The sequence below is a fragment of the Amphiura filiformis genome, chromosome 17 (assembly GCF_039555335.1).
Source record: "Amphiura filiformis chromosome 17, Afil_fr2py, whole genome shotgun sequence".
NCBI lineage: Eukaryota > Metazoa > Echinodermata > Ophiuroidea > Amphilepidida > Amphiuridae > Amphiura > Amphiura filiformis.
Window position 1 is genome coordinate 56,787,439 of NC_092644.1, and position 17,557 is coordinate 56,804,995.

Sequence of the window (17,557 nt, forward strand, 5' to 3'; positions counted from 1 at the left end):
GTTTCCTGTTGTTTTGGAAACTCTAAATTACTCATATCTTTGGAACTGGTTGTTCAATTTAAATTTTCTGCAAAATGCAGCTTTATAAATTTATGTGTTTTACTCTCATATAAGAAACTGAAAATTGACTCATTTCTGAGTTCCGACTGATTTTGCTTGATCGCATCACATATATACGACTTCCTTAAAATCACTTCAATTGGTAAGATCCACTGATAACTATATCTGCTCCTTATTTCAGAAGAATACAGACAATGTTTTGGATTGAAAAATTGTTATCCGGTTTTGCCAAATGAAACATAGCTAAATCTTAATCCTTTAGTTCATAATTTTAATATTCTTCCTATGTTGTTTTTGATAATCGGTTATGAAAAAGATTAGAAAATATGTTTACCAAAAATTGGAATGCATAACTTGAAATTAGTCTTTGTACAAATCTTTCCACTTGATTGTCACAACATACAAAAAAACAAAAAACAAAAAAAAACCCCAAGAAAACCATAAAAACACATATTTCGGCCCTTATTTCTAAAAATTGATCAAAAATGAAAATTTGACTTTCATTGCCAGTTAGCAGTTAGAACTAACTAAAGGATTATGATATGATTAAGCTGTGTCTGATCTGTAGTTGCATACATCACTATGTCAGCCTAACTTCATAAGTCAATAATATCACTTTGTATAATATTGGAGACAGAATTACAATTTTATACCTGTGTGACATATTCTCAGTAAATTTAGATATAAACATAATAATTATTTGACTACACATATGTGCCCGATTTTGTGAACTTGCATTTGCAAGGTTATTTGATGTATTTTGGATTAACAAGTCAATATGTATCACCTGAAATTTCCAACAGTTTCATTAAATGTTATCTGATTGTCACAATGTTGCAAAAGGTATTACCAGAATCCCTGACATTTTGAGTCAGTTGAGACATGACTATATACCTGATTTCATGAACTTACATTCCCAAAGAGTGTATTTTTGGAATAGCCCTAATTGTATCATGATCAAGGAAGATGAGTCGTTTCTCAGTCAACCCCATATGGACACTACTGCTTTTCTAACAGAGCCTGTGATTGGTTAATTGCATGATATAATCACCTGTGTAACCAATCTTATCAGAGCTTTTAGATCTCTTAACAATTTTATGCTTGAAAATCTTCTCCAGCCTAATTCTTACCATATCTCTGATTGGCTCAATACACAATATAACCCTCTTTGTAATCAATCAAAATAATGCCTCTAAATATTTGTGTGTATTTTTGAAGAAAAAGACGAAAAGCAGCCACCCTCCACAAAAACATTATTTGGAGTTTGACCTATATATTACTGATCTGAGACTAATATACCTACAGTATATTCATCTCAGTTACTGATACAGGTGGCTGTACAAACAAGTATTATTGTAAGACCAATCTATTGTAATGCTTTTGTGGAGGGGTGTGCCATTTGTCTCTTTCATCATAAAAAAACCCACTCCTTTAGAAGCATATGCTTTTTGATGGAATCCAACAGTATAGTTAATAGCTGATAATTAGGCTGGTAGTGCCCAAGGGGTTAAAAACAAGTTTAGATATGGTCAAGCAATGTTTGTCCCCTCTTTTAAAAAAAAAATTTCATAGTTGTCTACACACTACAACAATGATATATATGGTCGTACACTATGTATGAGCCGTTAAGTCAGCAAATTGTATTCCGAGTTAAGTGTAAAATGTGTCGAAGGTCGTATTCATAAGTACCTCAATAATCCTATTGCTGAAGAGGATAATAATCTTCTACCTATTTCTATAGAATCCTTAAATAGATCTAGTCTTTGTATGCTTTGGCTAAATCCTCTTGAAGTGTTGGGTTACAAAGCTTTGTATTTTGTCCAGGTATAACCAACAATGAACAATGAGAGGACATTCCTAAACCTTATTGACTTGTGGATAGTTTGAAATGACCGCCAATTATGACTGTATGATATTTATTACCAGCAATGTGGAAAAAGAGACACATGTAGAATCGAAAAAAAGGGACCATTTTGTTGAAGGAGCAGAGTTCAACAAACCATAACCCCGCTTCTGGATATCGTTTGAAGTCAAATGATATACCATTTTAAAGCTTATGATATATATTTTCTGAACACAAAATAAAACAAAATTGACCAGAGCCAACTTTACGTCTGATTCGTAGTATCCGGTCACATATATATTTATCGAAGGAACTGCAAGTCAACTTTCTTTGCCCTTTCCATATATTGTAACCTATGGGTGATAATACTTACTGATAGATATTGAAATTTGTATCAAGAGAGAAAACATCTCATTTAGCGTGATCCAGTCATAAATGTTAATATATTACTATCAACCAAATTTTGCAGCAGTTTACTTTATTACAGTAGACAGCAGGACACTTCAGCACATTGTTGCCATTTTAGCATGTACACAATGAAGTGGGGGTTCTGATTGGCCTTTTGGAATGAAAGCTATGAAAGATCAACAGCTCGATCGCTAACAACGCCACATAGCATTGTGTGATGCTGATTTGACCCCCTTCTTTTTATGTTATAAAAAGGTGTGAGCATCGGCCAGTGCTGTACTTTCCTGGTAGCAATTGTAATATAATGTCTGGCAAATTGTGTATTTGTTGTTGGTTTTGATAATAATTATTGTTATTGTTCTGTACAGGAGTAACTTGGGCAAGCTTATAGCCTATTGTACATACTGTGTGTCATCACCAAGAATTATCATACTTTCAATGCTTTTGTTATTTTTAACATGATGTACAAATGTACCAGATACCTGTAAATGTACAAATGTACCAGATACCTGTAAATACACATCTTTAATTACAATTTGATTGTATTATTATAATCAAGAGATAATAATTATATGTTTCATAACAGCAATATGTATACAGGCTTTAACTATAGGCCTATCAGCATTCAATAGCAATCCCTCCTATACACCGTGGAATTCACCATATCACGTCCAGCTCACATTGGGCGCCCTCTTCCTTTTTTAAAGGAATTTTTTATTTAATCTTATTATCAAGCTTCATATGTGACCATCCAGCACAACTGAGCCCTGAAGTGTGCTGGATGGTCACATATGCTGCACATATCACATTCTGCAGTAGAATTGCAGTAGAGGCCTTATTGCATACTGGTAGAGACTACAGTTGTAAAACAGTAATTTGTTGTTATTATTGCAACAACAAAATATTTTGATATCTCCTCTCTCATGACAGATACTTTTGTATCAATAAAGCTAACAACAAAGTATGTGTTTGTCAATTTTTCAAGGGCTGTTTTTTTCTGTAAAAATGTTGAAATCAGCCCTTTTTTGAACAATTTTTTAGCCCCTGCATTCACCTAAAATAAATCATGACGTTACGCACATTTACCTGTCATAATTTTGTCAATATAAATCCAACAGATGTGATGAGTTCTGATATGGATATCGCTGTGATACCAAACCCAAAAATTGGGCTATTCCAGTTGAAATCCATACACCCCTACAGAAGACATGACCTTAATCTTCCACACAGGGAGTGTGAATTTCAAATGGGGTTACCTGCCCAATTATGTTCCAATTTCCCCCCAACATCAGTCTTGTTTACTTGTGTTCAGTCACAAATAATTTAGTGTTCTTAATATGACTCTGTCTACATAGAATTATTCTATTTTTTAGTTGGTTGCTATTGAATAAATGGTAATAACAGAATTCCAATGACAATAAGATTGGTGGATTTACTATACTTAAAAACATTAAAAAGTTTATTGTGTACCTAGTATTTGTAATAATAGTAATATATTTATCATATTAAAATATGTAAAAAAAATGTAATATTATCATCAAACTAAAACTTGTTTCACCATCTTGTAGGCCATGTATAAAATGTTTTGTTATTGATTAAAGCCAACATTACAAGGTAAAGTGATTTTGAAGATCAGATCACACACAAAATGCACTTTTCCAAATTAGAACTTTACAGACAACAATAATTTAGACAATGACATAAGCAAAATTTGTGCATCTCTTAATAGCCTACTTGTTCATTTAGGTATAACTTCCTGTCCACAAGTATCCATAGGGTCTTTATTGTTCTATTATTGAAGTCAGTGACCTATAATTAGTGACTTTAATTGGCCAAGGGGAGGACAAAGTTGTCTGTTACATAACCAATGAGAACTATTACCTGCCAATTACAATGTTATTCATCTGATTCTTGTAGTGTTTGGTTATCATTATTTTTTCTTTAGCAAAAACTGTTTTATTTTTATTTCTGCTATATTTCTGCTATCTTTTGAACTACAGGGTGTCCCAGAAAAAATTACCGAGTGAATAAAATTGAACGTAAGTCGAGAAATAGACATCAGAATCATAATATTTAAAATGTAGCGCATAGCCTATTTTGTTGTGCATCACATACGAAAATTTTATTTGATTCGGTTGACTGGTTCCGAAGAAATGAACGATTGCATAAAGCGTGCATAAATGCACTTCATTCCAAGTTTGATAAACCGGCGCTATTTTTATACTCGCTCACCACTTCCTAAAGTTTGTGTATCTTATTAAATTTAGTCCACATTATCTATTAAAACCCCTCGGTGTCATGTCATTCATGCTTTCACTAACGATGAATAACAATTTGTCCGAGAAAACTTTGATTTCTGCAATTGGAAGCTCTCCAACTTTAATTCTTTAGGTTGTGCAAAAATATACTTTACAAAGAACATTTGAGCCAAAACTGACAATGATCAAGTGCTAACAGCTTTACGTGTGATTTTTGATACCACGCAACATTAATGTTAAAGTTTTAAAAGATTTAAACTTTGCATTACAATTCCTTGGAAATATTCCAAAAACATTAATGTGTGTGAGAAATGTTTAAGCCAGCTGGAATTCTTTATGTAGTAATTCTTTATGCAACATTTATATCAACATTAACAAAAAGATATTTACAAATACTGAGCATCATCTTACATGCAAGCTTTCATTTTCAAACCGTGCAGGTTTTCAAATTTGAACAAAATCTAATTAAATGTTTTGCAAGAAACAGGTTGTTTAAAAAGAACGAAAAGGATTTCATAGAACAAAATATGAAGCCCATTTAAAAGCTGCCCGAGCGAAGTAAACCACGCAGATGCGCCGGACGCGAGTTGTTAAACGGTGATGAACAACGCTGAAACATGGTTGAATCCCTTTCACCAACGAAAAGAAGCTAAATATCGTATAATTCACGATTATTTTACGAGGAATGTCAGTTAATCATTGCCACTCAAACACTTCAATGATTTCTCTTTTGATATCAGCATTGAAACTACAGAATAAAACGGCAATGTTTAGCCGCTACCTGAAAAATACTGAATTCAACTTGTAAGCTGGCATACGCACAAAGGTTCCAGGCATGACGAATTTTCGCGCTCTCGCGTAGTAACGTAGTCTCGCTTCGCGTTACGTATACGCTACAGTAAAAGTGTGGGTTCATCACGGTTTAACAACGGTTGGCTCCTGTACAAAGGTATAGGAAGAGTTGTTGAATGATAGTTTAACCACTAGTGCGCACACATTGTGTTGAATGATCTTTCTTTCAAACTTGGAATGAAGTGAATTGATACATGCGTTATGTAATCGCTCATTTCTTCGCGATCAGTCAACCGATTCCAGTCAAATTGGTGTATAAGAAGCAGAATAAGATGGGCTACACGCTGATGTTTAGATTTTTGGATTCTGATGTCTATTTTGCGACTTACGTCCAAATTCATTTGCCCGGTAATTTTTTCTGGGACACCCTGTATACTCTCTGGCCTAAGGTAACATGCAAACTATACCAGGTAGATTAATATGGAAGGGTTACAATAAATGCCTCCCGAAATATACAAAACATTTGGTTGCCAAGGCATTAGCCAGAGGGGTGTCTTTAGGGTATCCAAAATGGTCAAAAATACCTTATTGTACAAAATCAGGGTGTCCACTTCCTATTCACTCCATTATAAAAATCAGAATTTTAAGGTGTTCAAATTGAAAACAGGGTGTCCAAATGATACCTGGACACCCCTCTGGCTATTAAATGCCTTGTTGGTTGCTTAACTTCACATACATTCCAATGATTTAAGGCCAGAGTAATGGAAGACACATTCGTCCACGCCCGAATTTGAGATTTCTTGATATTTATCAACACTAAGATGTATTCTTTCACTTGAAACTGATAAAATACAACTTGCTAATATTTACACGTATTTTTGCTTGATTTATTTCACTCTTTTCAGCTCTAAAAAGTCACATGGCTCAAGACAGCTTAGTAAATTGGCGGAAATAATGAGTCAGAAATGCGCGAATCTGAAATATTGTGATTACGCAGCGATTCGCGTCAAGCGTGACACGGCAAGCAAACTCTCTGGCGTATGTCCAACGCAGTCAAAGGCGCATTCGGTATGTTGTTAACGCCGGCAAATGCGGTGTAAACAAAACAAAAATTTGGAGTCAAAATGCCACTTGGATTTTTTATTTATTTTGAATTTTGGCGCACTAAAAGCAGACATTACATATTCATTGGTGCAAAAAGATGCATATTTAGACCATGCACCATATACAGCTTTTACAAGCGTGAAAGTCTTGCCGTTTTAAAATATAAGGACATTTTGTGCATAATTTTGAAATTTTTTTACTAAAACGTCGATTTCTCATAGTTCACTTTTGACAATATTGCACGATTTTTGTGACAAGATAACTCGAAAAATATGCAAGCAAAAGGTAAATTTTTTGCACTATCGTTTAGAGTACATCAAAGTCTAGGGAAGGTTTTCTCATTTTTTCAAAATATTTGTTTTAAACAAAAATATACACCATTATGTGCAATTTTAGCTGAATAAAGTGACAAAATTGCTTTTTTCACATGTTTATTCCAATATTAAGAAAAAAGAAAAAAAATAAAAAAAAAAAAAAAAAACCTTCCCTAAGTTCATGTCTCTTCTTCATAAAAAGCTAACTGAAATTTTTTTATTCGAGCGGATTTTTTTAAGTTGTCACAAAAAATTGGGGTAAAAAGTGATTTTTGTGATTTTTCAAAAACTCGAGATTTTTGAAAAATCTGGCGTCACCATGGGATTCCTTGACTCATTTCCTTTCCAAAAATGTATAGTTTTATGTACTTTGGACATACAATTCAGAAATAATGATGCTCGAAAAGGTCCATGTTCTCGAAAAGGTCCATGTTCTCTCCCATTACTCTGCCCTTAAAAACTTTGAAACCCATTAAAAGATGAAATGTTTGGCTACCCACCTAAAGTTGTCTCTATTAAAATCATTTGTTGTTTTTCCAACCAAAAAATAAATAAATCAGATTTTCAAAATTGTGCTGTATGAAACTGATCACATCAAAGTTCAATTATGCATGTTATATATATATATATTCTGTGTTTACACTTTATAATAATTTTTTACTCAAGTCAGAATTCATTTATTCTTATTGTAAGTGTAATTGATTGCTATAATTTATCAAAACATCATCCTCAAAGTAGCTGAATTTGCATCATAAATTAAGTCAAACTTTGTCAAGTTAAGTCTGCTTTCACTGCGTTCACCAATAATAAAGGAACTATTTAATCAGTTACAACTTAATGATTATACTCTTATTTAGTATGTTGTGATGCAAACTTTTGATAACATAGGAACCCTTAATTAATGGTGAGCGATTAGCTGTCCTGGATGTGTGCTGTGTTCCCATTGTTATTTGTGATGCTACAAAGCTAATAGTCTAATGCATAAAGAAATCTTAATTCATGATATAACCAAGTAAATGTAGTATTTTTCTCTGAACTAACCCAGCAAAATACAAAATGTTTTACAGAACAATTAGGCCTACATGTCAGATTATATAAAGGGTATAAATAAAACGTTTTAATAGAGTTCAAAAACATTTTATTTGTGACACGATCTGGTCCATGGGGGCCAAAGGCGGCAAATTTGAAACTGAGATAAAGGTCAAAATATGGAGCAAAAAACAATAAAATACATAAGAAAATAGACATCAAAAAACTTCATAACTTTAGAACTAAGTATGCTAGACCTTTGGTGTTTTCAGTAAATGATAGCCTATTGTATGTATAATGTAATAATTACAGTAACTCAATTTTTAAAAATGCATCCTTTGGCCCCCATGGATCAGATCATGTCACATTTTAGTTTTGACAAAATAATTTTGTAGAAAAATACAAAATTTGAATATATCGAAATCATCCTAGGAAATTTTATTTTCTGGAGGGGCTTTCTTCTTTTCCTTATTGGAGAAGATCAAGTTGGAAGGAGGTCAACAATGATTTCTTTTTCTTTTACCTCATTCGCCAATGGCTACTAAAGCTTCACTACCTGTATACAGCAGCGAGAGGTAAAAATGCATTTCCAGTAATGGATTTAATTCAAAATATTATGTGTATATCACTGCTATACCCACAATACACTACTTCAAAAAATCCAAAGATAAAATCCACCATGGGATACACTCTTTGTTTCAATTTCTAATGCTGACATAGGAACTCTTAATTAATTACCTCAATTATGCAGGTAATATATCCCTATTGTCATGTCCATGATGACCACAAGCTTAACACATTTAGACCTTTGATTTCCTTATTAACAACACAGTACAGTAATTGGGTGGCTGAATACAATCTTTGACAAGTTCTTAATAGCTTATCCAGGGTTTCATAAAAGATGAAATTAAGCAATAAAGGATAAAATAGATAATTACCTGACTGGCCAAAGTCCTGATCCCAGCCCCTTCACTCATAAACTATAGTGGTAACTAAGATTGTTCTTCAATTTTTTAAATATCCCCTTTGCAAGAATATGTCATTAAATTGACCCCATTTTGATGATTTTGCGGTCCCTGCTGCTATTCAAAAAATAACCCCTTTCTGTGATATTTAGTGAAAGGGCTGGGGCCTTGACTAATTAACCAATGAAACTAAGTAAATAAGTAAACTTATTTTTTCTCTCGTCAATTTAAACTCAAATAAATAAATTCTGAAAGAACAACTAGCAGGTATAGCATGAGTAATATGCATTATGAACTAATTGCTTAAATGTCTTTATTACTAATATATAATCAATTAGTTCATGCTCTGTGACTGCTATTGTTATTTGTGTCTACCAGCAATGTTTATATTAAAGTTCAACTAAATTGTCATATAATTGGTTATTGAACTTTTAACCTAAACAAATTGGGACAATAAGTTGTCATCTTCTTCATTCTGAGCAAGTCCAGTTGACTTCCACGTCCTCTCTGGACAACAATGGTCATAAAGATTACTAGAAAATGGTACAAAATTATTGTCCAGAGATAATGCATTGTTTTTTTATGAAGATTCCAGGAAATTTTCAGTATACTGTCTCCAAATTGCAGACCAAAATAGTCATTGTGTTTTAACTGATAATAACAGAGGGATCCACTTTGTGTTTAACCTTAACTCCTCTCTCTGGAGAGAAAAGAGAGAACGTTTGAAAGAAAGTTTGAAAGAAAGAAAGAACAAAAGAAAGTTTGAAAGAAATAAAGTTTGAAAGAAAGAAAGTTTGAAAGAAAGAAAGTTTGAAAGAAAAAAAGTTTGAAAGAAAGATAATATATCTACATTTAAAGACACTTACATAGGGAAAATAGCCAAATAAATAACAAGGGGCATTTACCCCCTTTCTACAGCCAGTTCAAGCCTGTACAAACTTGCTATGTCAGTGGCCTACTGACAGAAGCCCAGGATAAATTATCCAATTTCCAGGCAGCCAATCACAATGCGCCCTTCAAAAACAAAAAAAAACAGGAAGTCAGATGATTTTGGTTTCCTACCAGTCCAATTTCCTGACTGGCATGACACATACAGCAAGGAACTTTGCACTGCAATGAAACAAGTCATAAGTAGGACTTCCTTGATAGGTACAGCAGGAAGTAAGTACTCTCAATAGGCAGTACAGACCTACTTCCTTTTACCTTGGTATGGTCATAAGCACTTACGACATGGTAACAAGGAGGAGGTACTACTAAATACTCTTTCTTCTTTTCAAGCACACTTTTGATCCATTTGTCAGTGTACTGTGAATGAACTACATGGTCATTTGGTGAGCCGGCAGACTAGAACCAACAAGGAACTTGGCTCGGTCTACAGACAATATTGTCAACAAGTGTATTTAAATAGAACGCTCACACAGACAATTCTGACATTTATTGCAACAACTTTGGTGCCACATGGGGCTTTTCAGCTTCACTGTTGTCTTGTGAGACCCAACTGTGCCGTAACTTTATGAAACTTTGTTGATATTGGAATAGTGTTCACTTCAGAAGTCACCATGGCTGGATCATTTTCAGATGTGGCACAAGAAGATCTCACTTGTCCACTGTGCTATGAACTTTTTGTCGACCCACATGTGCCAAAAATCTTGGACTGTTCGCATGTCTGCTGTCAGGTATGTCTAAAACGTCTCGTCAAAGGTGGCAAATCCACCATTTACTGCCCAGAATGCCGACAGACCATCCATGTACCCCAGGGAAAGATACCAGCTCTGAAGACCAATTTGAGAATACGTAGCCTGGCCGAGAAGCACATCCAAATCGGCGCTACAGCTCAAAAAATGCAGAGAAGACAGACCATAACTTGTACTAACCATGAAGGTGAGAAGATGTATTTTCATTGTGTGGCCTGTAACGTACCCATCTGTCAATTCTGTCTGCTGCATAGTCACAAGGAGCATGATGTCAGGGAGCAGAAAGCAGTGGTGCAAGATAAAAAGGATGAGATGGAAAAACTTATGCGAGAAGCGATCGGTGATGTCAAGTCATACGAAGCAAGAGTGCAGGGTCTTAATGACCTTGAACAAGGAATCGAGAAAGCTTTGAAACAAGAGGAAGCCGAAATTGATGAATGTGCAGAGAGAATACGTAGAAAGTGTCAAGCGCTGAAAATTCAACTGCGTCAAGCTGAGGAGGAGCGTTTTAATACCATACGAGAGGAGAGGGAACGACTTGGCATCCAGGCGAAAAACATACGCACCCATCATAATCATGTGGAGAGTAACATAGACACCATGACAGACTATGACTACATCAGTGCACACGATGAGTTCATGATAAAAATGAAAGCTCTCACCGTGAAAGAAAAAGGTGCCGATATCTACATGAAACCCAGCGTGTCGAAATTTGTCGCAACACCAGGTGAGCTTAAACTAGGCTGGTTTTCCAAACCTAAACACATTGATCCAGATCAGGAGTTTGGCGAATTTGAGTCAGCAAGTGGATTAGTGTCAACACCTTTAGGGTTTCTAACTGTATCTGATTTTGGTAATAACCAAGTGTCTGTTTACTCTGAGCAACATAATGAGTATAAGAAACTGATGAATATTACCCTGACATCGTCAAACCAATGTATGCCCATTGATGTTGCTGCTGCACCAGATGGCAGATTCCTCATTGTCAGAGGTTCTGGCATTGAAGTTTACTCAATCAAGGGCAAATATAAGCGAAAGATAGGCACTTCATCAATCACAGAAGGTGGTGAAGGTGCAAACACCGTTGATGTGTGTAGCGTGACCACCACGCGTGATGGCCGCATTCTCGCTGCCGACTACGGCAAGTCAGCCATAACAGTACATGATCCGATGGGACGGATCGTGAAGACCATCAGCACAAGTGTGAAGCCGCAATGTCTTGCAGCCATTCACGATTCCCATGTTATAATGAGCGATTTCCATAGTGGTAAAGTGTGTATCATTGATTTGCAAACAACAGAAGAGACTCTGAACGTAGACATTCCTGAAGCGCAAGGTGTATGTTACGACGAGCAAACCAACTGCATACTGGTGGTGCGCAACGAGAGAGGCAGTGAGCCTGGAAGAGTGTTCATTGGTACAGGAGTTATTGAGCAGTACTGTAGGACCACTGGTCGCCTCATCGCATGTCTAGCAACAGACCTGTACCATCCACGTGCATTGGCATTCACAAGCGATGGCAGGCTTGCAGTGGCTGATAGTAAAACTATTAAGGTCTACAAAAATATTTAAAGTATGACTATATAAACTCTTGGTTCATTATGAAGTATGACAGACAATTGAATGATGTTTTATCATTTGTGAGGATATTTCAGTGCTTTTAATGGCAGATCAACGCATGTTATTTCTGTGTACATAAGATATCCAATTCAGGCTTTACTTCACAATATTTTTAATAAGAAAATTAATATCCTACATTGAAGTATACAATTACAGTAGCAAGTTTTTGTAGTCGCTATTCACAATTCAATAACTTTACTTTCATTATTTAAAATAACCACTTCATTACCTGTTGTTATATGTAACCACAAAATGTCTTAAAGTTGCGAGTATTTGTAAATTTCTGTATTTATGGAGCTTCTATCTTTTAAATTTGTAATAGCCTTTTACTTTGTAAGCACTAGATGATATTAACTTCATAACCTATCATAAAAATTCTTATGCAATAGATGTTTTATAAACTAGTTATATTGTGATATATTGTGTCGAATTGATAATGAATTACACAGTCGCTAACAAGTTTCACTTCTATAAAGACCAATACTAAAAACTTTTAGGAAGAAAACATTAGTATGTACAATGAAAGAAACAATCTACAATTCAGTGCCTTATGTATGTTGTAGAGCAGGTTATCTACACTTCAGTGACCTGTTACGTATCATAGACCCTGTGCACATTAGAAATTTTCTTCATTCGATGAAGATAAGTTAATCTTGATTAACAAATTAAGCATGCGTACACATTACACTGAACGAAGATCGAACTAAGACATTGCACTGTACACATTTCATGCAAATTAACAAAGCTCCAATGAAGCTATTAACGCCTGGCTATTATTAAAGCCGGCGAGGGTCACTTGTCACATGATCACTTTCCTTCGTTGAACGAAGCAAGCGTACACATTACAAAATTAGCTTCGTCTAAAGAAGTATTCCTTCGTCGAAGCAACCTTTTTAGCTTCATTGAACAAAGCAATTTCAATCTTCGTCGAAGGAAGAAAAGTGCGTACACATTAGGAAAATTTTTTAATTTTCATTTGAGGTTCGTCGAAAGAAGAAAATTTTCTAATGTGAACAGGGTCATACATGTTGTAGAGCAGGTTATCTACACTGTTACAATGCCACTTAAAAGTTTAAACAACCTTGTTTAACAGGTGAACTATACAGCAGTTAAAAATAATTAAACAGCTGAATCATTAAACAGAGTTGAATCAACTTTTAAACAGCATTTGACCAGTAACTTTTGCCAAGCTGATCAAAATGAATAATTTTCATTCCATCACAAGGTGTTGTATTTTAAAAATACACATAGATACTAACACCCAAGGACTTTTTGCAGACAGTTACCTACAGATGTAAAGCTTCAAAATTTTACATATTTTGTTTGATGAGACTTGTTCAATGTACACCAAAATTATTCTGTGTTGCAGTTTTTAAACATTTAACAAATTTTAAAACATGTGAAATCTAGTTTGCTTGTTTGTTTTGTTTTATTTCTTCTTTAACCTGGGACTCAATCAGTTGAAAACACAATTGCCCAAGGACTGGTTGTCTTTCATTCCATATAGCAATTAAAAGCATTGTATTAAATGACTAATATCGAATTTTCTAGACATAATTGAGTTAGTATATTTGGAATGTGATCAAGCAAAATTATTCAGAAGTTTTAAATTTTGAGATATGGCTGAAAAAGGTTTCTAATTTCTTATATAATTTATTGTTTTCAATAACAAGAAAACACTATATCTTAAACCTGGGATCTTAACAAGTGGAAGGCCAATTTTGGTGATGTTTTCAGCATACTAGTATAATATCTTCATTAACATATTAATCGGAAAATGAATGTTGATTTTGCTCTAAAAATACTAATTTTGCTCGATTACATAAAATGTGTGTGATCTTGCCCAAATCAGTAATGAACCAACCAATTTGTTAGTGTACATTTCATATTTCACAGCTCAAACCTGAAAATGGACATTACCCAAATCCCCACATGTAAGCTGAGTCATATTGTCTTTCACAGTTTCTATGAAATAAATATTATATATCAAAAGTAGGTTGTGCCAGAATCACACACAGGTTGCAAGTGACTTTACCCTTCCATAAAAAACATTATCCGAACGGATAAAAATATGAAAACATAATCATGTATAAGCCTGCGTGTATTAATCATTCACCTCCACTTCAATTATCGCCTCCTCCAGTGTCAAAATTATGAGTAGGGTATTATAAGACTAACATAAGGATATAGTAGACTACAGGGATATATAACCTCTATAGGAAGTTGTGATATATGCTGCATTAATTTGCGTACGGATATTTATTTTGAGCATGGAGAACCAGCCGTGCCAGAAGGTGCCTTGTGCAGCCCTGTAACTTCAGGGAATGCTGAATAACTTTACAATTATGAAAAACTATATTGTTTAAATGTTAAGTGAGTGTGTAAATATTTAACATGGGTAGATGTCAATTTTTTGTCCACACAATAGTCATAGAAAAACACATAACTAATACCACTTCAATATTTGAACTTGGGACCTAGATTTGTACCGAGATGTTGATGCGTCTAATGCACTCCCCCCTGCACGGCTCGTACATCAGCAGGGATGTACTTCAACACCCACCCAAACTCCAGGGGCAGGTGATTTTGCTGTTGGGTAGGTAAATTTTCAAAAGTACCCGCCCACTTAGGGGTAAGAAATTGATGATAAACTGGTAATATTGCAACCCTGAGCTGAGCTTTCTGTCGGGCTGGTAACTTTTATGAGTTACCTGCCCAAAAAAGTTAGAGTACACCATATACATTAGACGTATCAACATCTCAGTAGGCATGCATTATTTTGTGCAATCTCACTCTCAACTCATTATAATCCTATAAATCATCAACTTACACAGTAACCAAGCATATTATTCTTAAAATTCTTTAATTAGCATACTTAATTGTGAAAGTATGAGCTTTTATTATGCCAATTTTCCTATGTATGTTTTTGTTTTTTGCTGCCTATTTATGATGGTATCTCAATTACACAACTCATCAGGTGTATCACATAGTGACAGATGGTGATTGCATATTCATCAAGAAATGAACATTGAAAAAAACATTGAGTAGGTGAATTGTATTGGGCATAGATTATAAACTTACCATTAATGTTCAGTGAAATATGAAAGTAGAATGTTCAAATATTGTAAAATCTCACATCTCACAAATGTAATAGATTGCCAAAGTTATCTGTCACTGTGAGAAAACAATTTTGTGTGAAATATCATCATCCGTCCCTATGGATTTTACCTGATTAACTAAACTTACTCTTGCTCCTTGGCAAATTGTCATTGAACATGCATACAAAAGCGTAAAAACATTATTCCTAACTGACAGAGAAAATAGTCAGGCAAAAGAAAATGATGTAATGAGTATTTTCATTAACAGTAATAAAAGGATAAGTTTGTGATTTCCCTAAAGTAATCCTGTATGTAAACTGACAATAATACAAGCTGGCATTAGGCTATTCCAGTTGAAATCCATACACCCCCTATGGAAGACATGACCTGAATCTCACACACAGGGGGTGTAGATTTCAAATGGGGTTACCTGAATGGGCAACTCCATTTCAAATCTACACCTCCTGTACAAGATTAAGGCAATACCTTCCAGGGGGTGTATGGATTTCAATTGGAATAGCCCATTGCATAAGGTTGGCAGCCTTCAGCATCACTTGGTTTGATGTAAAGGAGAAATTGAATTTATTACTACGTTTTCCTTTTGGATATTAAAGGGCATCACATATCATTAATCATTTAAAAATGGAAAATGTTACATGCTTGAACTTATAATTGAGTTTCAAACCTCTTTCAATGTGATTCAGGAAGATCTCATTTCTAATAGCAAAGTTCAATAACCGTCAATTAACAATCAGGACTCAGAATTTGACCTCAAATTATAAAGTATGAGTTTTTGTACCCAATTCAGTCAAAGGTCATTTTAAAAGTGTCCAACCTATTGGGGTTATTGAACAATGCCCTTGCTGGTGGGGTTGTTTAAGATCCTAGGGATTTGGATATTGTGATATATACGAAGCAAAGAAATGTAAGAAGCAAAGATATTAAAAGAGCCTGGACTTTGTCATGATAAAGGGCAAAATAGTTTACCTCCAGATTATTTCACCATGTACCTGTAATGCATTTTGCTGATACGAACATTAAGTGATACATGTGCAAATCTTTGTTACGGTCAAGTCTGCAGACAAAAATTATGGTTGATTTGGCATTTGGAAATAAATGCTGGATAGGTACACTATTTTGGTCTCCATTTTTGTCTGACACTCAACTCTAATCTCTTTGGCAAGAACTGATACTTCCATTGTATCTTTGTAGCACTTCATTCAGCAGCGTCAATTTACATAGCTATGTTAAACTCAAAAATTAATAAAGTAATTGAATTGATATCTGTTGTAGTATCAAACAACACGATACCAATGGGTTGATACTTGAAAATCTCTTGCACTCAAGTGGATCTGGTAGGCATATTAAGTGAACAGATAATGGGCTATTCCATTTGAAATCCATGCACCCCTATGGAAGATAGGACCTTAATTTCCCACACAGTGGGTGTAGATTTCAAATGGAATCACCCATTTTGGAAACCCCATTTGAAATTCATACTCCCTGTGTGGATGATTAAGGTCATGTCTTCCATAGAGGGTGTATGAATTTCAAGTGGAATAGCCCAATAGATGTGTGATGAGACTGTAATTAAGTGTAATTTGTTTAGTGCTTAAACCCATCCATACTTACCATTATAATTGGTTTTGTACATTTTGTATGATGTAATATATTGTATGTTTCACAAAATAATTTGATGCTATCACAAATCACATTTACTGTCCAGTTGTATTCCTCATTTATGTTTGCCATGAGTAATTAATTAATTAAGCTAACTTGTTATTGTCATGAAATCACTGAATATTAAAATATACCAATTCAAGTTATGAAACACTCAGAAAAGGGGCAGATGCCTCTTACAAAGCTCATATAATTTCTTAAGTTTGTGATCCTTTTCCACACACTTCAGAACTTAACCCTGTACCAACTGTGTGAATAGGACAATTACAGTTGAAATCCAAACACCCCCTATGGAAGGCATGACCTTAATCATCCACAAAGGGAGTGTGAATTTTAAATGGGGCTATCTGAATGTGGCATGTCTTCCATAGCGGGTACATTGATTGCAACTAGAATAGCCCATTGGTAAACTGGGAAGAGCAAGAGCATTATTATTATTTTAAAGCACATGCTATTATCTTGAAACCTTCAGTTGCACACCCACCTTTCTTCCTCAAAAACATAGCATGCCGTGGGAAAATGACAAAGATGACTAAATGACTGCCTACCATGATCACAATTATGTGTCCAACCTTCAACTGACATAGATATGCGAAATACTCTTCTCAGAATAAATACAACACATTGAACTTCCTGAGAGTACTGGACCACACTACTTCAGGCCAGTGGACCCCTCTAAATTTGTAAAAGTA

At 34.7% G+C, this 17,557-nt stretch overlaps 2 protein-coding genes across 2 annotated transcripts in view; one reads left to right on the forward strand and one right to left on the reverse strand.

Moving 5' to 3' along the window:
- Positions 1 to 17,557, reverse strand: part of LOC140138025 (guanine nucleotide-binding protein-like 1) — a 92,816-nt gene that overhangs the window by 18,201 nt on the left and 57,058 nt on the right. The window lies entirely within an intron of this gene.
- LOC140138026 (uncharacterized) lies at positions 9,859 to 12,199 on the forward strand. The gene has a single exon (XM_072159864.1). It carries the CDS (start codon positions 10,333 to 10,335, stop codon positions 12,037 to 12,039), a length of 1,707 nt encoding a protein of 568 aa, XP_072015965.1. The 5' UTR covers positions 9,859 to 10,332; the 3' UTR covers positions 12,040 to 12,199.

Bases quoted from the DNA above. Each gene is read 5' to 3' on its own strand.
- LOC140138026 (XM_072159864.1), top strand. From the start codon at position 10,333: ATGGCTGGATCATTTTCAGATGTGGCACAAGAAGATCTCACTTGTCCA.